The sequence below is a fragment of the Staurois parvus genome, unplaced genomic scaffold, assembly GCF_062004578.1.
Source record: "Staurois parvus isolate SC_StPar_1 unplaced genomic scaffold, SC_StPar_1.0 ptg000340l, whole genome shotgun sequence".
NCBI lineage: Eukaryota > Metazoa > Chordata > Amphibia > Anura > Ranidae > Staurois > Staurois parvus.
In genome coordinates, this window is record NW_028318136.1 from 3630264 (window position 1) to 3655120 (window position 24857).

The 24857-nt window shown below is 42.4% G+C and overlaps 1 protein-coding gene across 2 annotated transcripts in view; it reads left to right on the top strand.

Annotated features, from left to right (window-relative positions):
- Positions 1-24395, top strand: part of EXOSC5 (exosome component 5) — a 41540-nt gene extending 17145 nt beyond the window's left edge. The window contains exons 3-7 of one of the 2 annotated variants that reach the window (XR_016313768.1): positions 3809-3930; positions 11745-11885; positions 14381-14470; positions 22141-22829; positions 22887-24395. Coding sequence is in view for 1 of the 2 variants with exons in the window: in XM_089684252.1 (XP_089540378.1) it covers positions 3809-3930; positions 11745-11885; positions 14381-14470; positions 22141-22233 (446 nt within the window). In the remaining variant the exon portion in view is untranslated. Of the gene's footprint in view, positions 1-3808; positions 3931-11744; positions 11886-14380; positions 14471-22140 lie in introns of both variants that reach the window. The other variant, XM_089684252.1, reaches the window with a different exon arrangement.
- The last annotated feature ends 462 nt before the right edge of the window (positions 24396-24857 follow it).

The window sequence follows — 24857 nt, forward strand, 5'->3', positions numbered from 1 at the left end:
GTCCTCCAAATGACCCCTTTTTGCAGAGTAGACAGTCCAACGTACTTCATAAGAGGCATGGCGAGTTTTTTGAAGTTGTATTTTTTTTGTCAGAATTTTTTGGAAAATGAAAAAATTTAATTATTTTCATTCTTTTTTTTTTTTTACATACTGTCACCAGTGCAGTACAGCATCATCATATAACTGGCATGGCGGTGATCAGGGACACTGACTGGTGACAGTATGAAAAAAAAAATATATATATTTTTTTAATTGTTTTACATTTTTTATTACATTTTTTTTCTTTTTTTTTAAGATTTTTTTTTTATATTTCACTATGTCCAAAGTAGTACAATGTTACCATAGTAACATTGTACTACTTTGGGGAAGTGATCAGTATTTTTTTTTTTTTTTTTTACACCATTTGCTTATAGCAAAGAATTACTTTGCTATAAGCAAGCATTTACCTGAATGACATCGATTCATTCAGGCTTTTTTTTTTTTTTGTGTTAGCTGTGATTTGGCCACAGCTAATCACATGACATGTGCATGTAATTAGCTGTGACCATTCACAGCTAGACACTAGTATACAATGGATGGCATGAATGAAGCCATCCATTGTATAAAACTGTCATGTGAACTGCTGTGATTGGTCACAGCAGGTCACTTGGTACCGGCAACAGGGGCCGGTACTCAGATCTGTCATCGGCCGTGTCCGAGGTACACGGCCGGTGACAGATCACTCCGCTGAGCGGCTCTGCAAGCGCAAAAACTGTGCATGCCTGGGAGTACGCCATACGACATCCACCCGGAAATCTACAGCATTTTGTCGGCCGCCAAACGGCTATTGGTTAAATGCATCACAATAACTTCCTCATGATACCATGCGTTATCTGAATTCTACCCACTGTGCGTTTATCTAATAGTGTCCCAATATAAATCTTGGTGAACCGTCCCTTTAAGACTCAGTGCTCCAAGTCCTAATGTGCAATTTCTTCTCTGTATATATTCATCCAGTGATATTGTGTGACCCCCCCAGTGTTAGATCCACCTCCGACACACTTATGCGCTCACCTTGTGGTTTGACCCGAACCGTCAGGTCAAACCGTGCCTTTCCCTTTAACCCGGGCGGGTATACTGATGTATCAATCTCCAACTCCTCCTGCACCTCCAAACTCCAAGGCCTCCTTTCCCTTTGCTGGTATATATATCCAACTCCTCCTGCTCCTCCACACTCCAGAACGCACCACAGAAAATGGAAAAAATGCTCCAGATGGTGAAGTATATCAAATCATTGTAAACTTTATTAAAACTCTTAAAATCTTCCACTCACATTTATTTGTGTCCTTTTGGGACACTACAGGATCAATATCTTTGTATAGTAATTTTGTGAATGAAACTGCATTTGAATCCCCTATCCAAGATGGCGGATCTTCTGAAAACTGACACTTCTGGGAGTGTTGATGTCCACGGTTCCCCACTGCTCTGACTGATTCCTCCTGTTGACCTTTATGCTACTACTGTAGTAATGGGAAGGTCAGCAGGAGGAATCCATAAGATCTGCATGGAACCCAGGAGATTAACGTTCCCAGAAGCACCAATTTCTTCGCTGATTTCAAGGGCCAATTTTCAGGAACAGAGACACATTGGACTGCAGATGACGTACATATTGCCATTCTTTTACTCTTATAGTCTACCCCAAAAAAACCCACTACAGTGACGAGGTCTATTTAAAGCGATCTTGCGTCCCATTTTAAATATGTAAATTCCTTACCTGCTGTAGGAGCTGCCACCACAAAATGTATCTTGTTACCTTTATTTAGGTTGGGGAAATACAGGTCCTAGTAGCAATGCAGAACGGAATTGGAGAGCGGCACATAGGAAGCTTTTCAGGACATTTTGCAGTATCTGTGCTTATGCCGATATTTTGTTGCCTATTCAGAGCAAAGCTCTCCCTTGACACACCTATACTCAGCTTCCCTTGCTTACTGCCACTTTGTTGCTCCATCTGAGCCCTTGTAAAATTCCCGTGCCTCCTTAGCAGTGTATGACCTCCCAGCTTGCAGTGCTTTGGGTCTGGGGGGTGATGACTATCTCAAACCCGTATAAGCTCCCGTATATAATTCATTCAGGGTTAGTACTCTGCGCTCCAATGGAGTAATGGAACAGCTGACAAGTGCAGGGAACGTGAGAATCAGTGATTTGGATGGTGAGCGACACAGTCAGTTTGCATTCTGTCATCATTCTTGAAACCAGGGACCAGGAATACCTGCATGGTTGGTCACACACTTTGCATACTTGCAAATGTCAGATGGTATCTGTAGTTGAGAGCTTGGGCTTACTTCTTATCCCTCACTATTGTATTTTAAGTTTGACTGGAGGCCTTACTGACCAGAAGGGAGGTGCAAGGATGGGTCCCAGTGCTTGACATTTAGTCACTGTTCTCTGTGAGTAGGTACTACTTTGTCACACATTTCACAGAGCCTGCCTTCTGAACTACAGAGGTACTGAGAGGAGGAGTTTCAGGAGACTGAGTGAGTTCAGGAAACCCTGATTGTAGGCTGCAAGGTACCATGGGATCTGTAGTCCTTAGAAATGTAGGTGAAGCTGTAAAGCATGCAAGGAATTCAGGGAGTTTTGGAAAAAGATGGCCAGTAGACAGGCACCACTCACAACATGAAAAGAGATTTTTCAAGTAACTGTACACTGATTAGCCATAACTTTATGACCACACTGACAGGTAAAGTGAATAATATTTATTATCTCATTACAATGGCATCTGAAAGTTGGTGGGATATAAGATACACAAGTAAACATGTTGTCCCTGAAGTTGAGGTGTTGAAAAAAGAAAAAAATGGGTACTGCAGTTGGTTGCGTATGGGGCTGTGTATCTACAGATCAGTGAGGGTGCCCATGCTGACCCGTATCCACAGCAACCCTCAATGGGCACATGAGTATCGGAACTGGACTACAGAGCAATGGAAGAAGGTGGCCTGGTCTGGTGAATCATGTTTTCTTTGTGTGTTTGTGTGACTTAGCTGGGGAAGAGATGGCACTAGGATACAAGCCAGTGGAAGCAGTGTGATGCTTTGGCAATGTTCTGCTGGGAAATGTGTACCCCCCCATTCATGTGGATTTTACTTGATACATACCACCTACCTAAACATTGTTGCTGACCCTAGTGCACCCCTTCATGTTATTCCTTGATGGCAGTGGCCTCTTTCAGCAGGATAATGCGCCTTGCCAAACTGCAAAAATTCTTCAAGAATGGCTTGGGGAGCACAGTGAGTTAGAGGTTTTGAATTGGCCTCCAAGTTCTCCAGATCTCAATCCTTGGAACATCTGTGGGATGTAATGGAAAAACAAGTCTGATTCATGGAGGCCCCACCTCGCATCTTACAGGACTTAAAGGATCTGCTCCTGATGGCTTGATACCAGATACCACAGCATACCTTCTGAGGTCTAGTGGAGTCCTTGTCTTGATGGGTCAGGGCTGTTTTGGTGGCAAAAGGGTGACCTCCTCAGTATTAGGTGGGTATTCATAAAATATGGCTGATCGTTATATATTGAATTGTGAAAAAGAACTATTGGTCATACAATGCTGATGTGTACGATGTGACCATAGATTTCCTTTACAATAAATCTCTTAAATAATGGCCTTGTATATGCGGTGGAAATGAGTATATTCTGTTTGGAAGTGTTTGTAGTCCACAGCATTTTTGGAGCACATTTTGTTCTACTTTGGGTCTTCTGAAGTAAATGTAAATTAGGATAACATGGTAATACTCTACTATATACTTTTTCTAACATTTTCATGTTTCCAAATCAGCAATACAAGAGAAGAACCAGGAGCATTTGATTCGAGAGACATGCGAGTCTGTAATTCTAGGCACCCTGCACCCCCGAACATCGATCACCATTGTACTGCAGGTTCTCAACGATGCTGGTTCTGTATCCTTTGCTAATGCAGGTTCTGGCTGAGCCATCATTTCTGTGTTCAGCCACTAGAGGGCATACTTTCTCTTCCTAAAGCCTTATATAGAGTGTCTGCAATGTTTTCAATTACTTATTAGTCCATCTCCCCTTGTTATTCACACAATGTTTTATTCCTTTTAATGTCTTCTACAGTCAGTGAACCTTCTTCCTCCTGCTGCCACTTTCTCATTTGTCTCAATTATTTTTAGCAATTTATTGATATGGTGCAGAATTATTGTGAAGATATCCCAGTCACTGAGGTCATAAATTTAGAGAGAATATTCAAGAGCAGCAATGGACATATTCTGAAATATTCGTCTAAAATATTTAATTTGTATCTTACTTTTTCTCCCCTTCCACTCTGTGCAGTAAGTGAGATCAGCTACAGACTAATGTTGTTATAGGTCATTGACAATTTAAAAGCAGAAACTTCACTTGGGTTACATAGTTAGTCTGGCTGAAAAAAGACAAAAGTACACCCAGTTCAACCACCAAAAAAGAAAGTTAAAATCTTACACCCACAGTTGATCCAGAGGAAGGCAAAGGGGTTACCTTTAAACATTTTGGATTATATCAGCTCCATATAGGTTAAAGTGGTTCTATAGCCTAGACATTTTTAGGTTCTTCATTCTATTCTGTCAAAATTAAAAGTCAGCAGCTACAAAAGACTTTTAATAAACAGACACTCATTTGCCCAAGGATCGAGTGCTGTCCTCACCTGAGCTGGTATCTTCACAGGTCTTGTGTCCCGGCGTCAGCATCTCAAATGTGGGCAGCCAGCTATGACTCTTTGCAGCTTCACAGCCAGCTAAAGGAAATAAAATTGCTTGATTCCCCCGTCAACAGTGTGGATGAAGGAAATCTCTCCTGTAGGGCTATTGTGTTCTGAAGGTGAGGAGCCTTCCAGAAAACAGTTATCACTGCCTGTGGCTATAGCCTCTGGCAGTGATCAGGTGAAAAAAGCCAGAAGGATGGTTGTAGTAAAGTCAGTCAATAGATTGACTTCAGTAAAACCAGCCGGTTCATAGATGCATCAAAATTTGGCCGGTTTCTCCTGAATCGGCCAAATTTCAATCCATTTTAAGGTTGCAACTACTGTAACTTTAATGAGAAAATCTCTTCAGTTAAACCTCTACATAAAATAGGCGGCCTTTGCTTTTGAAAATGCTTGTTCTCTGGCTTTTATATTGATTACATTGATCCAGAATCAAGCATGCAGATCAGGAATTTGACATTCCCTTCCCAAATAATTGTCCTATGTCAGTTACTTAAAAAAAGTACCAGAGACAGCAAAGCAACTGGCATTTTCAGGGGGTCTGAAATGCCTATATGTTATTGCGGTTTTCTTCTTGTTAATGCAAATTTTCCATTAAACTGAATCTGGTTTGACTTAAAAAGTGCAGGCTTAAAATCTGAATGTGGGGACACGGTTTTACCTGCCATCCACATCCCCCAACTCCCCCCCCTGACTGCCAAGACGGAAGTTAACATGGCCTGTGGCACTTTTATTACACACTGCCATGGTTGCAGGGCAGTAACATTGTGTTCGACATGCATTACCAATGCCACTTATAACCAATTAGACCGTGCTGCCACTGCTTTGCAACCATGTGTAATGCAAGTAGAGAGCTTTCCATGGTTAACACAAGCATTGAGGAGGCAACATATCAGTCGTCTATCATGTGTCTCTGAAAAGTGCTCCACCACAGATCCCTTCAGAGGAGTGGCAAAGACAACCACACATCTATACAAGTCCTTATCAATGTGTTGACTACTCTGTTTACTTTTTCCCAAAACCCATTTTGTTGTAACATTTTACAAATCCCTCTCTGCTGCATGCAGATTTTTGAATGATCACCTCCAACGTATCAAGCATTAAACTGCTGCAGCCAGGAAATTCGGCTGACATCCACCCCGGTGTGTGTCGCAGGGCCTCAGCTTTGCCCAACTTATAGCTCAGCCTACTGACTAAGCACTTCTGTGTAAAGAGTGTCATGACTCAGTGGAAAACTGCTAATCTGTGCTTCTTCATTCTGATGAACTCAAAAAACTTAGTGTAACTTATAGTTTTGGTTAGAGTGCAGAGGAATTAGAACAAAGGTTTTTGTTTCTGTCTGTGCCCCCTTTAGGGAGATTCACCCTCTCTGGTTGTCCTGTTTACCATTATCGAAAATGAAAGTAAAAGAAGATCCCAAATTTTAGTTTGTCCCCTTTAATAGAGGGGACATTTTCCAATGGGGACACTATTTCTGATGACCCTGGTGACACACCCGGCTTTCCTCACTTTGGAGGATTTACTCTCACTTCCTGTTTTGGCTATGGGACAGGAAGTGAGGGGAAATCTCCCCAATGGTTCCTAGCAAAAAAAATTGACTCGGGTTTTAACCCTCCCTTACTCTATCCAAAATGAAAAAAAAAATCTGTAAAAAACAAATTTCTAGGAGTGAATGTGGTTTTCGTTTGGGAAATTACATTCATTCCCAAATCAAATATTAAAAGTAAACAAAATTTTAAAACACTTTCGAACATCATTTGTCAAGTCATTAAATATACTAAGAATTTTTGTACAAACCATCGTACGAATATCTAATGGCATATGGCCAGCTTAAAGTAGTTCTCAAGATCTAAGGTTTTTTTTTATCCTTTAACCTGAGTCCAATCTTGATTCAGCAGAAGAGAGCAGCGGCTCTCTCTCTGATCTCACTCCTCACTGTCTCAAAGGTAGCAGTGGGAGCCCTTGGCTCCTGCTGCTGTCAATCACAGCCAGTGAGGAGGGGGTGGAGCCAAGCCACATTTTGTCAATGAACACGGGGCTAGGGATCGAGCCTGTATGAGTGACCCCATAGCAAGAAAATTGCTATAGGGGATGCTCAGCAGGGGGGAGGAACCAGGAGTGTCAGCAGGGGACTTGAGAAGAGGATGATCGGGGCTGCTCTGTGCAAAACCATTGCACAGAGCAGATAAGTAAAACATGGTTTTTGTTTTTAAAAACACATTTTTTTTTCCTTTACAATCACTTTAGGATGTGATCATTTGGACTTTCCTTGTGTGATTTTTCTTTAATTATGTGGACCTGTATTGCACTCAATATATCATCAGTGTGTATATTATTGCCACTCTGGTATTAGCATTTGTAAAATGTGGTCTGACTTTCATGGGAGGTTATCTGAATATAGCTCAGGAAATGTTCTGATCCTCTCTGTTTCTGTTCTAGAAATATCCAGCACTTAAAGGATAAGTTCGCCTTTTGCTAAAAAATAATAATGCATGCACATTTTGTTTGCAGGTAAAAAAATATGCATTTATTATTTTTTGTTGCAGGAGCTTGTAAAGCATTCTTCCTGTCAGTATATCTGCTTGCCCATATACTTGCATGGAACCAGCGATCTGCTGATCACTGGTGCCATGCAAGTCTCCTGCAGACTGCTTGCCCGTACAGGCAAGCAGATATACTGACAGGAAGAATCTACCATCTAGCCACAAGCAGCTTGGTAGTTCATTGAGAACTTCAAGCTGTGAGCCGCTAAGGCTGTCGGGACATGTACTTTCTCATTCACAGAGGGTTTTTTTTTCTTCTTTAAGCGGGGGGGATCTGGGGCCGGTCTATTCATAACATGTCACATGTTACATCCTGAATATGGGTGAAACCTGTTAATAAAGATGAACTTATTCTATAAAATATAAAAAAGGCAATACTTTTTATAGTCATGGATAGAATGAAGAGGGATCAGAACACGTATTAGGTTGTTACTGCTGTCTGTGACCCCCTTAGGGAGATTCACCCTTTTTCTTTGTCCTGTTTTCCATGATCATTTAAAGTGATGATAAAAGAAAATCCCAAATTTTGGGCTGTCCCCTGAAACGTAATGGAGGGGCAATCTTCCAATAGGGGCACTAATTCTGGTGACCTGGGGGATTTCAAGAGATTCCCTTAATGTACAGGGATTTTCTCACACTTCTTGTTTTGGCTATGGAACAGGAAGTGAATGTAATTCTCCCCAATGGGACACAGATGACAAAAAAAAGAAAAAAACAAACCTGTCGAGTTATAATAACCCTCCCTAAGCCCGGCCATACATTGGTCGAAATTCGACTGACTTTTCGTTCGAAAATCGGATCTAAGAATAATCGGCTGATTTTCGCTCTGTTAGTGGGTCAATGCCACCGGCCGATTTTCGTGGTTCCTCCCCTTTTCGGTGATCGGGCATGTTGAAAAATTCGTGAAAAACTACCAATTTTTGACTCAGTGGTCAAATCGTATGATAACTTTTCCGAAAAGAATATGCACATGAGCCGTGACCTGGAAGGAACAGAAGTTTCGCCTGTTAAATGGGGTGAACTTTATGACTTGGTCGGCCAATTTTTGAAATCGTTGATGGCACCATCGCATTACCGAGCGAATGACGTTTTTTGATTTTCGGACAAAAAATCGTTTGGAATTCGAACCATGTATGGCCTGCATAACTCTATCCAAAATTAGAAAAAAAAGAAGTGTTCTATAGTTCTATTTTAAGGCAGAACTGCACTCCCCTCCATTCCAGTAATTTCATTAAAAGTAGGCATAGACGGGTCCATTTTTTTCTGTTCAACCAGCGGGTTGAATGAAAAAAACGGACCTGTTTTCCCCATCCACAAACTCGGTGTGGATGCAGGAATCTTCACCGTTGTGTCAAAATCTGACGGCATGGAGACCTTCCCACCATCAGAATACATATATCAGCACTGCAGTGCCGATCGAGCGAGAGAATACAGAGAGGGCAGTTGAACAGAAGTTGTTCGGTAGATTGAATTCTGTTCAACCACAGTGGCCACACATGGATCGAAATTCGGTCGTTCCCAGCTGAACTGGCCAAATTTCAATCCATGTATGGCCAGCTTTGGATCCTTTGCCAGGTGCTGACATCATCTTCCTGGGCTTCTTCAGCTGCCTTCATTGCCTGGCAGGGATTGACGTGACTCCCGGGCAGGCACACAGAAATCATTCATCCAAACACACAGGCTGATAATGTATGCTGAGTTGCAGGGAGTGGTACCCTTCATCATTCTCGCCTAGGTGTGAAAGCAGGAAGTGCTGTGGTTCAGCTCTAAAACCTTTAGAGACCTTTATAAAAATAAGCAAAGATTATCCATTGGGGGGGCAGGAGCAAAAGAGATATATTTTAAAGGGTGAAGAAGGTCCGCTTTAAGACAGTGTTAGTTGTTTATTCGCCACAGCTGGTTATTGTATCCAAGATTTGACAGATCTTTGTGCATTAGAAGATTCTGTTGAAATAGTAAACTTTAGAAGCCGAGTCCTTCCAGACTTGTGTTCATAAAACACAGATAGGATCCTTTCCCTGCAATTTGTCACAAATTAGCAAGTCAATTAACACCACAGTGGTAGAGCGAGAAATTAGGATGTCATAATCTCCTGAATGGAAGACGGCTGTGCAGCAGTAAACATGCCTAAAATAGGACCTGGGAGATACTTGTCAGAAATGTTATTTTCTAATTAGTCTGAATGTCATCCCCATCGTTCTTACTGGCCTTAGCGCCTCTGGCATTCACGTTCCCTCCTAGAGCGCTGAGTTGGCGCATGTTGGTTTTTGCTGTCTTGATAATGAGAAATACAGTAAAGATGTAAATTGGAGACACTGACTGTTACTTAGGCTAAGAACAAGAGCTGGGAAATATCTGACTGTCCTTCAACTGGTGCTGAGATTGGAGGATTGAGCTCAGTCACACCGATCTTCTTTTTCTGGCAACTATTATACTCCAGCTGCAATAACAAACCCCTCTGTTGGCTTGACGCTGTTGTTCTTGTCCCCTAATCTTGAAGCATTGTTTGTCGATAGTCGGGAACAATGTTTATTGACGCTCTAGAAGCAATAGTACAAACAGTGCAACACATTTCAGGGTCTCTGGCTGTCATCCAGCAGTTCATGTGTAATCATTTACATGCAGAAAAGTGAGCACACATGAACATTGCAGGTGCTTGTTGGCACAGATGAGGCAAGATATGTGGCCAATAAAAAGGTTTCCTCCACTACAAAAAAATTTTTTTTTTTCCTTTTGATCACACATGGACTACAGTGGTGCTTTGTCTACATTGGAGTGTAACTTTGCCTGCTGGTATTGTTTGCTTTTTTTTTTTTTTTTTTGCAGTTAGGAGTGTGCAGCATGAAGAATGAAGTCTTCAGCTGGAGGAGTTAGTTCAGCTCCGTTCCCATAACCTGCATGTCCTCTGTTAACATACATAGTTAGCAGTTGACAGTTGTGTCTTATATCTAGATCAGTGGTCTCCAAACTGCGTTCCTTGAGAAACTATTCCTCCCACTATCACCAACCATGAGGCACCATTCCTGCCATTGACACCAAAAATGGGGCATTATTCCTCCCTCCTAGATGTAAGCTCCAAGGAGCAGGGTTCTCCTATCCCTCTTGTATTGTTGCTGTATTGTCTCACATTATATTGTAAAGGGCTGAGCAAACTGTTGGTGCTATATAAATCCTGTATAATAATAATAATTCCTCCTACTGATATAAACAGAGGATCACTATCCCTCCAACTGACACCAAAGATGGGGCACTGTTCCTTGTACTGTGGGGCAATAGTCCTTCCAGTGGTTGGGCACTGTTCCTTCCACTGGCACCAAAGATAGGGCAGTATTCCTTCCACTAACCCCAAAGATAGGGCACTGTTCCTCTTACTGATAGCAACAATGGGGCACTATTCTTTCCACTGGTATCAACTATGGGGCACTGTTCCTTCCATCAGTACCAGAAGTAGGGGCACTGTGGGGCACTATTTCTTCCAGTGGTTAGGCACTGCTCCTTCCACTGCACCAAAGATGAGGCACTATTCCTTCCAGTGATACCAAAGATGAGGTACTATTCCTCCTACTGACACCAACAATGGGACACTATTCCTTCTATTGACACCAATGATGGGACACTATTCATCCTGCTGATACTAAAGATAAGGCACTCTTCCTTTTACTGATACCAGTGATGGTGCACTCTTCATTCCACTGGCACCAACAGTGGGCACTATTCCTCCTACTGACACCAACAATGGGGCACTATTCCTTTTACTGACACCAATGATGGGAGATTTTCCATCCACTGACACTAATGATGGGGCACTCAGTCTCCCACTGACTCCAAAAATGGAGCACTAATCTTCCCACTGACTCCAAAAATAGGGGCACTATTTCTTCCACTGACACCAAAGTTGGAGTACTGTTCCTCCTATTGACACCAAAGATGGGGCACTTTTCCTCCTCCTGACACCAACAATGGAGCACTATTCCTCCTACTGCTACTAAAGATAGGGCACTATGCCTTTTACTGATACCAATGATGGTGCACTCTTCATTCCACTGGCACCAGCAGTGGGTACTCTTCCCCCCACTGACACCAAAAATGGGGCACTATTCTTCCCACTGACACCAGTGGTGGGGCATAATTTCTTCTCCTACTGACCACAAGTGTAATGTAACTTTTTTCATTCCACTGACCATCAAGCCTGATGCTGGGGAACTTTCTACTCCCATTGACCACAGTTTGGTCCCCCTAAAGTCTGAAGGACAGTAAACTGGTCCTTTTCTTTAGAAGGTTTGGAGACCCTTGGGCTAGAGTGATAAGATTGCATATGGCTCATTTATTTGGCCATGCAGCCTAGAAAAACAGTGTGAGTAAATATAGACTCCATAAAGATTTTATGAGCACACATAAAATCTTGCTAGTCACCAGATACCTATCAGTTTGTGCCCATTGATTCAGCAGCCTTAACTCCTAACCCTTCCCAGTTACTTGCCTGCTGTCTTAATGCTGCCTGCATGGGTTTGATGGATGCAGGGATCCCTATGCACTCCCTTTTCTGTGGTGTCACATGTGCACTGGATGCTGAAGATCAGTTAACCCTCGACCCCAGTTCTAAACAACAAAAGGTCAGTCAATTAACCATTTTGGTGAACATTTCATTATTTTGCAATATGGTTTTTATGGCTGTTGATCTCCGGCTGTAGACAGGACCACTTCTCTCTGTAAAGCTTGGCCATACAGTGCAATGCAAAAGTTTTAGACAGGTGTGAAGAAATGCTGTAAAGTAAGAATTCTTTCAAAAATATATATTTTAATTTATTTTTATCAATTTACAAAATGCAAAGTTGGCGAACAGAAGAAAAAACCTAAATCAAATCAAAATTTGGCATGACTCCCCATCGGCTTCAAACCAGCATAAATTCTTCTAGGTACACTTGCACCCAGTTTTTGAAGAAATTTGACAGGTAGGTTGTTCCAAACACCTCGGAGAACTAACCACAGAATGTCTGTGGATGTAGCCTGCCTCAAATCCTTCTGTCTCCAAGTAATCCCAGACGGACTCCATGATGTTCAGATCAGGGCTCTGTGGGGGGTAAACCATCACTTCCAGGGCTCCTTGCTCTCCTTTACGCTAAAGGTAGTTCTTAATGGCATTGACTGTATGTATGTGCTTGTTGTCCTGCTGCAAAATACATTTGAGGCCAATCACATGCCTCCCTGATGGTATGCCATGATGGATAAGTGTCTGCCTGTATTTCTCAGCATTGAGAACACCAATGACTGGGCAATATTGAGGACTGTGTAGACACAATGGTTGGCCAAGGAAACGTAATGCTGCAGATGAAAGACACATCATGCTTACTTCCCTTTGTCATTAGTAGATGTCCAGCAGTCTTCAGCGTAAAAAAGAACAAGGAGTCCCGGAAGTGATGTTTTGGCCCCCCAATCTCAATATCATTCTCTGTGTGGGATTACATGAAGAGACAAAAGGATGAGAGGCAACCTACATCCACAGAAGATTTGTGGTTAGTTCTCCAAGATGTTTGAAACAACCTACCTGCTGAGCTTCTTTAAAAACTGCATAAGTGTACCTAGAAGAATTGATGCTGTTTTGAAGGCAAAGGGTGGTCACACCAAATAGTGATCTGATTTCGATCTCTCGGTTCATTTTCTTTCCATTTTGTAAATTGACAAAAATAAACTATTAATACTTCTATTTCTAAAAGAATCCTTCATTTTCAGCATTTTTCACACCCGCCTAAAACTTTTGCACAATACTGTACGCTGGTAGAATTTCATTTTTAAATTTTTTTTTTTGTTTTCAAAACCTTCATAATTTTCTTATAAATAGTGGGGTCAAATTGGCATACGTAGTGAAGAGAGCATTCAAAGGATTGAATAAAGGAATGAATTTGTAACGGTTAATGTGATTTTCATGTGGGAAAATACATTCATTCCAAAAATTGAATATTTTTAGGTACTTTTAAATGACATTTGCCAAGTTATCCAATGTGCTGATGATGTATCCAGCTTAAGTAGCGGTCTGACACAATTCCTGCAGTCAGAGATAGAGCTAGGCAATCAAAAGGAAGCAGGAGCTCTAGCTCTGACTCGACCATGATTGTGTTTGCAAACTCCAACAAAAGTAAGACTTGTGTTGAATATTTTCAGCACCTTAAATTTAAAGCCCAACTCCAGGCAACTAAAAAGTTATCCTTTCTGTTTGGCTGCACCTGCACTGAAAGGGTTAATCGCTTGCTTAGGTCTAGAGGATGGTAAAAAGTTTCTTACCTGAGCCTCTGCTCTTTCCTACTTCTAGACTGCTCCCCACAACGTCTTATCCCCTACGTTCTAATGGTCTATGGTCCTGATGTTATCAAAACCAGTGCAGGGTCCATAGCCTTGCACTGGACATGATGAGGCTAAGGGACAAGGAGGAGCTCCGTCTGCTAAAAGATCAGAGGATCAGGTAAATAAAAGCTCTTCTCTCTCCTAGACAAATTGAGCCATTAACCCTTTAAAGTGTAGGCGCAGCCCCACTGCAAAGATAATTTTAAAGTTTCCTGGAGTTGGGCTTTAAAGTGGTTGTAAACCTCGGACATGAAATATGAACAAAACATATCCCTCTATAGTGTGTACTTGTCTCAATCCAGAGCACTAGGTGTTAATTCTGTCAGCTGCCCCATTCCTCTGTTATAAGCATGAGTCACTTCTGACAGGTTTTCCTGACACCAAGAGAAAAATGGTGACAGGGAGGGCAGAGCCTATGATTGATGGCCTCAGCTCTGTTGCTGTGTGAAGGGGGTGTGTCCCTTCCCTCCTATCAGCTCTCAGAGCTCTTCTCACTGATGTAACTTCAGCTCTCTGAACTCTGTTTGCAGAGCACTTTGAATAGATGTAGGGGAAAGATGGTTATAGATAAACTGGTGCAACTTGTGTAGGAGGATTTGTTTCATGTCTGTGTATCACCTGAGGCAAGTCACTTTACTGGGCACACATGAGGGTTTACAACCACTTTTAACTATTTTTTGTGTTGGGCCTTAACTTTCTGTAGAGTGAAAACCTTATTCAGTGGAAAAAAACTTGAGATGTGAAATTGAGTGTCACGTTGTATTACCAGGAGAGCCGTGCGGTGTTAACCTTTGCGATAGAGAGTACAGAGAATAAGGTGTTAATGGTTTCCTCCCGAGGCATGTATTCACCCGCAGAGGTAAGGTTTTAATTTTTTTTTTTTTTATCTAGTTCTCCCTTTATTACAAGGGCAGTTCAAGCTTCCCCCTCCTTCTAATGTGGACATAATGCAGAGCTTCTCCTTCCTTCTTATACACAGGCATTGCAGAACTCTCCTGTACTCTTAATACACAGACACGGTACATCATGACCCCTCCATAACGCGATATGAGGACTTATACCTTACGCCCTCCTTTTAACACATTTATGTTGTAGAAAACACACAGTACTGTAATGCAGTGATAATGAGACACCGACATCTTCCTTCTTCCTAATACACAAGACTTCTGGGAGTGCTGACCCCTTTTTTTTCTCTTATTACAGCAACATCAGGATGTCTTCCTTTAATAAACTGATGGGGCCCCTTGATTTCTGATGCAAAAGTATCTTACCATAGTATTAATGCCTCCGGGCTGGGTAATGGTCAGCAGAAATAATTCTAGCATGCTCTACCCTGTACAGTGACCGATCTGTAGCTGCAGCGTTTAGCTCCTAAGTGTGGGTGGCTCCTCTGTATTATGCAGATGGCTGTATCGTATTGAAATGCTTGGATGGTCATGGTGCTGCATTATGCTATCATTTGTTTTTTTGGACGGTACTGAGTGGCCTCCAAAGAGTGATGAGATATCTGGCAGTCTCTCAGTCTGCGCAGTAATGCAGAGTCTCCAGATGACCCCATGGCTGCTCTGCTGAGTGGTTTGGAGAAGGCACCATGCTGCACACACTTCTTGGGTCTGTCATTGTTGAGCAGTAGGTAATGGATCACTCTAGCCACTTGCCCTCCTCAGGATTTACCCCCCTTCCTCACCAGGCCATTTTTACGGCGCTGCGTTACTTTAACTGATAATTGTACGGTCATGCAATGCTGCACCCAAAAAAAGACTGCCAAGTTTGAAAAAATTAAATAAAATTATATGTATATATATATATATTTTTTTTTTTTTGCTATAAAACATATCCAGTAAAAATCAATTTTAAAAAATCAGATTTCATCATAAATTTAGGCCAAAATGCATTCTGCTACATGTCTTTGCTAAAAAAAAAATCCCAATATATGTAAATGACTTGATTTACGTAAAAGTTATAGCATCAACAAATGGCGGTATATGTACTGGAATTTTTTTTCTGTTATACTAGTAATGGCGGTGATCAGCGACTTATAGCAGGACTGCGGTGGGCATTCTGACACTGCGGGGGAACTGACTAACTGCCACTGACATCCCCAGTGACACTAATACAGTGGTCAGTGCTAATAAAAAGCACTGACACTGTGCTAATGACACTGGGCAGGAAGGGGTTAACATCTGGGGCGATCAAAGGGTTAACTGTGCTGTTTTACTCTATTGCCTATGTGCGTTTGCCTGTGTACAGGGGCTGACTGACCATTTGGTAACTCGGGCACTGCCCGAGGGCCCCGGGTCAGTAGGGGGCCCCATGAGATGCCCCTGGTACCTTTTTCATAGGCTTTTTTGAGTTTGGGCAAGGACACGGGCCCCATGATCCCCTATTGCCCGGGGGCCCCATGAGGTGTCAGTCCGCCCCTGTCTGTGTAAGCATGTTGGTTTGCATTGCTCTGCTATGCAGAGTAATACAAAGCAGCATGCTGGTGCTGACAGGGGAGAGATTTGTATTGTTTACATACAGATTTCTCCCCTGTCAGTGTTCCTCGGCGATCGCTGGGTACCGGCAGGGAATTTCCGGTCCGGACCCGGTGATCGACAGCTGTATCTGCCAATGGTGGTGTGGGTAGGTCGTGCGCGCGCACAGGATCCCTACCCGGAAAAAAAAAATCACATGAATTTGCGCAGCCCTGCCACCCTATAGCAGTAGTCGGGAAGCGGTTAAGAACCTGCATATGAAAGCAAAAATGGAAACATCTCTGCAATGAGGAGTATGAAAGTATGGGAAGTATATTAAAGTATAACTCAAGGCCAATTTTTTTTTTTTCCATTTTGGTCAGGGTGGAGAGGGAGGATTAGAACCTCTGTCAGGCTTTTATTGATGTCTGTACCTTTTGTTAGGGAGATTCACCCTCTTTATTTGTCCTGGTGACTGTTATCACTGAAAGTGAAAGAAAACCCAAAATCATGAGTGGTCACCCGGTACCGGAATAGAAGGGAAATCTTCCAATGGGGACACTAGTTCTGGTGACAGCTAAGGATTTCCCGCACATTGGAGAGAATTCCTGTTGTTTCCAGTTGCAGCTATGGGACAGGAAGTGAAAGGAAATCTTCCCAATGGGACACAGATGGCATCAGGGGTCATAACCCTCCTGTATTTTATCCATGATAGGGAAAAAAGTTTTTCCTTTAGTTCTATTTTGGGGCTGAACTTTAGGCAAACAGTCGGATACACATATGAAATGTATACGTCTAACAATGCTGTTCTACCCACCAAAGTATTTGTAGCTATGACTATATATGGTTTATGTGCCCTACTATGGTGGCTCTCAAAATTTGTAAAGTTAGGAACTACTTAGAATATCGGGGTGCTGTGAAGAGGTTTTGCAGCTTACGCATGTATTTACAAATGTGTGCTAACTAAACCCGTTTTTAATACATACTGTTAAACAGGCTATTTCGGTTTGTTTGCAGGCTGGTTGGTAAGTTGAGCTGGGAATTTCTATTTTATTGTTTGGCATGAGTCCCCATTCGATGTGCTCCTTGCTGTGAAGGCCAGTTTATAGACTGGGGCAGTGGCCATTTTTTGTACTGTTGACTTGTTGGTGAAGGGGCGCACTGGACAGCTTGGCAGCCATTGTGCTATGTGCTGGGTGTCCAGTGCACTCCTGTACCTTTAAGGAAGGGTGGGCTCCCTCAGGTTCACCTGCCCTCGGTCTATCCATTAAATACATGTACCTCTACTATGGGGGCTCTCAAAATTTTGTAGAGCTAGGAACTGCAGAATATCGTGGTGCTGTGAAGAGGCTCATTTGGTTTGTTTGCAGGCTGGTTGGTAAGTTGAGCTGAGAATTTTTCTTTTTTTATTGTTTGACATGCATTGCCCTTCCATGTGCTCCTTGCTGTATAGGCCAGACTGGGGCAGTGGCCATTTTTTGTAATGTATGTCTATATAGCCTGCCACCAAATGCATCACCGCCTTAGCGCCACCTCAGATCTTCAGGCATTAGACTCTCATAATGAGTGCGCAACCTAGATCCTTCTCATGTGCAGTTTACAATAGCATTTGTGCTCCTATTAGAATGTAATAGGATTTGATAGGAGGTGGATCTCCGGCGATGATGAGAGCGGCTGTAGGGCTAATTCACACAGTGTGTGGTGACCAATGTTTTCCTGCATTGTAAAACGTCTGTCATCGCAAGGACACACAGGAAACAGTTGTTTCCTATGTGTTCCATTCACACTGCAATGCAGCCTATGCACATTGCATTTTATTGCAGCGCACTGGGCAGAATTGCATGACAATGTACAGCAGCGCATCCTACTGCTTTACATTGCCGTGAATGAAATGTACTTTTTGTACACTTTCAGTTTTGTACAAAAAAAACAAATGGGAGCCATGTGATGCGCTGAATCACACACCACACTACCCACTGCTCCTACCATAGCTGGGAACTGACAGCTGTGGGAGCGGTAAAACACTGCAGCAGCTCTGTGTTCCCATGTGAATTCAGTGTGGCGTGGTTCCTAACAGGCCACGGACTGGTACCGGTCCGGGGGTTGGGGACCTATGCTGTATAGGACAATGCAAGAGGCTGACACCAAGTTAAATGCATGTACTTATACTACATGCATTAAGAAAATACATGGTGATGTACTAATGAATGCATAGGTGCACCATTTGTCTTTTTTTTCTGTTAGGAGTTCTGACTCACTTTTTAGCACTGGTAGACTGGTGCTGGTAGTTGCTGATGATTATTATTATTATTATACAGTATTTATATAGCGCCAAAAGGTTTGCTCAACGCTGTACATTATAGTGGGGGACAGTACATGAGACAATATAGTAACAAACCAATACACAAGGGGTTCGAGGGCCCTGCTCTTTCGAGCTTACAATCTAGGAGGGAGGGGAAAGTGGTACAGGAGGAAGTGGATGTGGGGGATGGAGTGGTAGGAGGAGTGGAAGAGATCGGCTGTTAGGTGAAGGTGGGGTAGGCTTCCCTGAAGAGATGGGTTTTCAAGGTGCGCATAAAGGTGAGGAGGGTAGGTGACAGTCTGATGGATTGGGGTAGTGAGTTCCAGAGGATGGGGGAAGTCCTGGAAAAGTCCTGCAGTCGGGCGTGGGAGGTGGAGACCAGGGAGCTAGAACGTAGGAGGTCTTGTGCTGATGCCTTGTCCTGAGCTTCATACCCACTGTAGGATTATCTGGTTAATCTAGAACAGTGACCCTCGCCCCTCCCCTAGCTATGTGCATTTTAGGGGTGTCAGTGCAGTGGCTTCCGTATCTCTGGGATTGGTATACGAGGGTGGAGTGCTTGAATCTGCAAACACATTGGGGATGTTTTACTAACACCCCGGTCACATTGGGTGTGACTTGGCATGCGATTTGCATGCCATGTGACTTGCAAATCGTTGGCCAAGTTGCACCCTACTGTCCACAATTAGAACGGTCAAATCGGTGTGGTTTCAACTTGGTCGGATCCGCACTGATTTCTAAAATAGTACATGCACTACTTTTGGTGCGATTTGTATAGATGTTTCTGTCAGGTGTCTAGCAAATCGCACCTGAAATCGTCATCTCACCCGACTTTGAAATCGTGCGACTTCACTGTAAGTCGCATGATTTCAAAGTTGGGCTTGATGTAACCGGGGGGTAAAACTGGAGAGTTCAATATCTGGTGCAGCTGTACATGGCAGCCAATCAACTTTTAACTTCAGCTTGTTCAATTAAGCTTTGACAATAAAAGCTGGAAGCTGATTGGTCTCTGTGTATAGCTGCATCAGATTGTGCGCTCTCCAGTATTGGTAAATCAACCCCAATGGTTTTTATGTGGTGTTCCAGTACTGACCATAGATATATTTTTACATCCATCTGCCCTATTCATTTGCAGCATTATTACAACACCCACAGAATACCATTTATCTCCATATAACTAGCATACTGAAATCACACAGCGTTACCCAACTGGCATCCACAGACCCAGGTAATCACAAGCCCCCCTTGTAAATGCGGCCTATCAGGCTGTGCTTGAACTGAACGTGTAGATCCCAGGTGGACCCTAAGACTACCCAGTTCCTCTACTGATGCTGCTGACTCCACTTTGTGGTCCTAGACCTCTGTCCTATGCTGTATTCCTTCTCTCTTGCTCCTCTGATTCCTCACACTGCTGTCTCTATGCCTCTATACCTTGGAAAAATCTCTGCCAAATATCTGACATCCAGCTGTTGATGAATTCAGACCGATAATATATCAGCCATGTTTTTAGCTATTCCAGTCCTGGTGGGGAGTCAAAAAATTCATAGCATTCACAATGCCTGCTGCTTCTTTCGATCCCATCATATGTAATCTCTGTACAAATCTCTCTCTGCTGGAGTCTTTCTGATTTATCTCATAACTTATAGATTGTCCCCTCTGAATTCTGATTACATGGACCATAAACCTCTGTGTGTGGCGCCGGGGTACCCATCCTTGCCCGTAATAGCTCATGTCTGTCATTGTGACCCTGAGCAGATGGCATGGAGTCTGTCTCACTGCTCCCTTCTGTCACCTTGCTGCAAGAAGAACGCTTACTCTGGCCTGTGTCACCCTGCAGTAGCAATGACAGACTACAATGTCACAGCTACCTTCTGTGTCGCCCTGCGGAGGGAGAGACAGACTCCGTGTCTTAAAGCTCCCTTTTGGGTCACCCTGCAGTGAAAAGGACGGAGATGATATATTATGGGGGGGGGGGGGGGTTGGTGTAGGTACCATGTCTCATAGCTTTTCTGTCTGTGTCACCCAGCAGTGGGCAGGACAGGCTGCGACGTCATAGCTTCCTTCTTTGTCACTCTGCAGAGAGAGGGATAGGCTCCAAGACTCACAGCTTCTCTCGGTCTGTGTCACCCTGCAGTGGGAGGGGTAGAATCCATATCTCATAATTCCTTTCCAAGCCACCCTTCAGTAAGTAATGGGGGCAGACACCATGTCTCATAGCTTCTCTGTCTGTCACCCTGTCATAGGCAGGAAACCGCTTCAATGTAAAAATATATAACAAGACTACGGCACTACTGAGACACCATAATGACAACTGGGTGATGGGGAGTTTAGAAATGGTAAGAGGTATACAATAAAATTAAAGATGGTGGCTGCTCCCCTAAGACAGGTCTTGAATACCTAGTACACTGAAGAAAGTGCAAACAGAAGAGGGCGGCTCCATTTAAGTGTAAAATGTACATATGAGTGATATTAAAAATAGAAATATTGCATTTACTAAGAATATGTTGGCAGTGTGCATGTCGTCATCATCATTCCTCTTCAGAGAGCTCTCTCAATGACATGCACACTGCCAACATATACTTAATGCAATATTTCTATTTTTAATGTCCCTTTATGTACATTTTACACTTAGATGGAGGCGCCCTCTTCTGTTTGCTCTTTCTTGACTGCTTCAGTGTCACTGAGACCTTCTTTATCACTCCACAATAAAAGGGGTAGTCTCCATAAAACATAGCTATGTCACCCTACACAGGCAGTGAGAGGGACAAACTCCATGTCTCATAGCTCCCTTCTATTTATGTCACCCTACAGGTGGATGGGCACACTCATTGTCTCGAAGCCCCCTTTTATCTATGTAGCCCTACAGTGGGAGGGACACACTCCTTGTCTCATAGCCCCTTTTTGTCTATGTAGCCCTACAGGTGGACGGACACACTCCTTGTCTCGAAGCCCCCTTTTATCTATGTAGCCCTACAGTGGGAGGGACACACTCCTTGTCTCATAGCCCCCTTTTGTCTATGTAGCCCTACAGTGGGAGGGACACACTCCTTTTCTCATAGCCCCCTTTTGTCTATGTAGCCCTACAGTGGGAGGGACACACTCCTTTTCTCATAGCCCCCTTTCTGTTTATGTCACCCTACAGTGGGAGAGACACACTCCTTGTCTCGAAGCCCCCTGCTGTCTGAGAAACCCTACAGTGGGAGGGACACACTCCTTGTCTCATAGCCCCCTTTTGTCTATGTAGTCCTACAGTGGGAGGGACACACTTTTTTTCTCATAGCCCCCTTTCTGTGTATGTCACCCTACAGTGGGAGGGACACACTCCTTGTCCCAAAGGCCCCTGCTGTCTGTGTCACCCTACAGTGGGAGGGACAGACTCCATGTCTCATGGCCCCTTCTATCTGAGTCACCCTGTAGTGGGCTGATTGAACTGGCCTCAAACCTTTCTTCTCGATCACCCAGAAGTGGGAGGAGGGTCTGGCGGTATTCGTCTTTCCCACTTGTCTGTGCTCCATGTGTACAGATTCTCGCTCTTCTGTGCTAGTAGAACTCGCCCCCCCAGGCAGAGAGAGTGAGAGACAATTTAATAAAATGATGTTAAGAGAATCATTAAAATTGAACAAATAGCTGCAGCTCCCTCTGGCAGTTCATAAACTGAGCGGGTAGATACGGGGGAGGGGGAGGCGGTGGGTGCGGGGAGCCTGGGGGTTTAATAATGTGTCTTCTACTTCGTGTATAATACAGATAGCTGGCTCTCCTCTCTCCTTCCAGCTCCAGCAGTGTGTTGCCGCTGCCCAGATCTCTGCCCAAAAAATCTTCCAGTTCTACAGGGACTCTGTGAAGAGGAGATATTCCAAATCGTGACCAAGGAGAGCTCTTCAGTCGCATCATCCTGGAAGGAATTTTTGTACATACATCTGCCTTGATTTGCTTATGCTAGAAAGAATTCCTCCGGTCCCTTTATTGTTTTTTTTTATACTTGCTAAGTGTTTTAATATGCTCTTGGCCGCAATCTACAAGTCATCTGCCCACATGCAACCCACCTTCTCTGTCAATGTGATGAAGCACCAAGCTCCTCTAAAAGGAGAACATTGGTTACATTTGCATTTGCATATTCTCAGGTTAAGTATTTCTTTGGTTTAAAAGTGAACATCAGATTTAAAGGGAACCGATCAAAATAATCACACTGCATATGAATCAATAGGGCACAGTGTTAATAAAATCATATATATAAAAAATATAAAAAATTGTATTTTTTTGTAAAATAAAAAGGGTCATGAATAACAAAAAATACAGTTCCCAAACTCCATCTTAAGACCTAAAACTTGGGTGGCCTAGATCACATGTTCTCTGCCTCCTCAGTTTCTGGCCAGTGGTGACACCATAACCTCCTGTGTGGTTCCCCCTCCCTTTATATTGGCTTGAAATATGTTTTTACAAGCAACGATCACTCTACAGAGGTCCGATCACTCTACAGAGGTCCGATCACTCTACAGAGGTCCGATCACTCTACAGAGGTCCGATCACTCTACAGAGGTCCGATCACTCTACAGAGGTCCGACACACCACCTGCTATTTAAAAGCTCTGCAATTGGCAGAGAGCATGAACTGACTGCAAAGCTTTAGGCCTGAATTAGCGGTTGTGTCAGGCCTATGTAGAGAGTCCACTGCTTCCACATGCAGGATCCCACTCTTCAATGTGATTTCAGGGGATGGGATTTTCTATTTAGGCTGTGGGTGCTTTAGAAAAAAGTGAACTATAAGGCCTTTTTCACACATGCGGACTGCTCATTTCATCAGTTCAGTCACATTTTTCAACGAAAAAACACAATGTTTAGATCAGTTTTTACATTAGTTTTTTTTATCAGGTTTTCATCCGTTTGCCATCAGTTTTTATATCAGATTTTCTACATCCATTAGCAATGAAAAAACTGACAATTGGTCCAATGACATCCGTTTTTTGTCCATTCCATTTTTTTAATGGAACAAAAATAGGGCTTTGTTCCCTTTCAAAAAAACGGATATTGATGGATGCAGATATAAACGGATGATCATTGATGTCCATTTTTCATCCGTCAACAGATAGATGAAAAATGGACAAACGGTCCGCAAGTGTGAGAGACATTGAACATCTTTTGCTTAGATGCACCTTGAGAGTTTTTAGCTATTTTAAACTTAGTTGGATTTTGAGGGCTTATTTACACTTGCCTGTTTTAATGTAGAAAAATGCATGCAGTTTGCTGTGTGAAAATGCCTTTTGAGTAGAAATCGAATTTTTTTCTTTGATGCTTATTCACATCTACGCATTGCAGCTCTGTACAAATCCTGTATAATAATATGGACCCATTCACAAATATGATGGTAATTTTCAAAAATATATTTGAAGACCAATAATAAAAGTACAGAAGAGAGAAAAGTAGAAAGTAACAATAATGATTAAAAAAAAACTATTTTCAAAGGAATGGGTACAAGAGTAACCGTGAATGGTTTTCATTTTAATACTTCTCCCATGTTAGTTTCTATCTTGATTGCTGAATTTGAGTGAGTTTGTTTCTTGGTCAGGCCATATGGTCTGTAGTATGTAGTAGCCATCCTACTCAAACCTGTAAATTACTGTGTTACAAGTATTCAAAAAGTTTCAGCTGCCAAGGAGGTACCACATTTTAACTTATGAAATACGAATGTTGATCCCCTTAAGGGGATTTCTAGAATAACAGGACTTTACTGGTACCGAAAATTCTTAAAATATAATAAAAATGGGGCTTAACCATCCCCAGTGATAGTTACATCCTCCCATTTATAACTTTAACACTTCACAATGATAAGGCCATCGTGTTTTGCACAATGCTTCTTCAGGACCTTCTCATATATCTCCCAGGAAGAGTTACATGACTAGAGATGCATTAGATATATCATACATTATTATTATTATTACAGTCATCATGAAAATATTGTAGAAGCAGCATTGTGTGAAATGCATTGACATTGTTTCATATCTGAAGTGTTGATGGGAAGATGTAACTCTGTCATTGGGGATGGTTAAGCCCCTTTTTTTATTATTTTCAAATATAAAAACCAGCGCAAAACACAAACTATCTCACACCAATCAGTATAAGTGAACAATAATAAATAATAAACATTATACTTTGGTATAAGTGTCAAAAAATATTAAAATTAAAAGTCCAGTGATACATACAAAAACAAAAAAAATATTAACATAACAAAAAATCAAGTGACCCATACAATTTTTGTTTTTGTTGTTTTTTGTTTTGTTGTTTTTTTTTTATTTAATTTTTTTTGTTTTTTTTTTGTTTTTTTGTTTTTGTATGTATCACTGGACTTTTAATATTAATATTTTTTTGACACTTATACCAAAGTATAATATTTATTATTTATTATTGTTCACCTATACTGATTGGTGTGAGATAGTTTGTGTTTTGCGCTGGTTTTTATATTTGAAAAAAAATGTTTTGGTTTTTATACCTGTG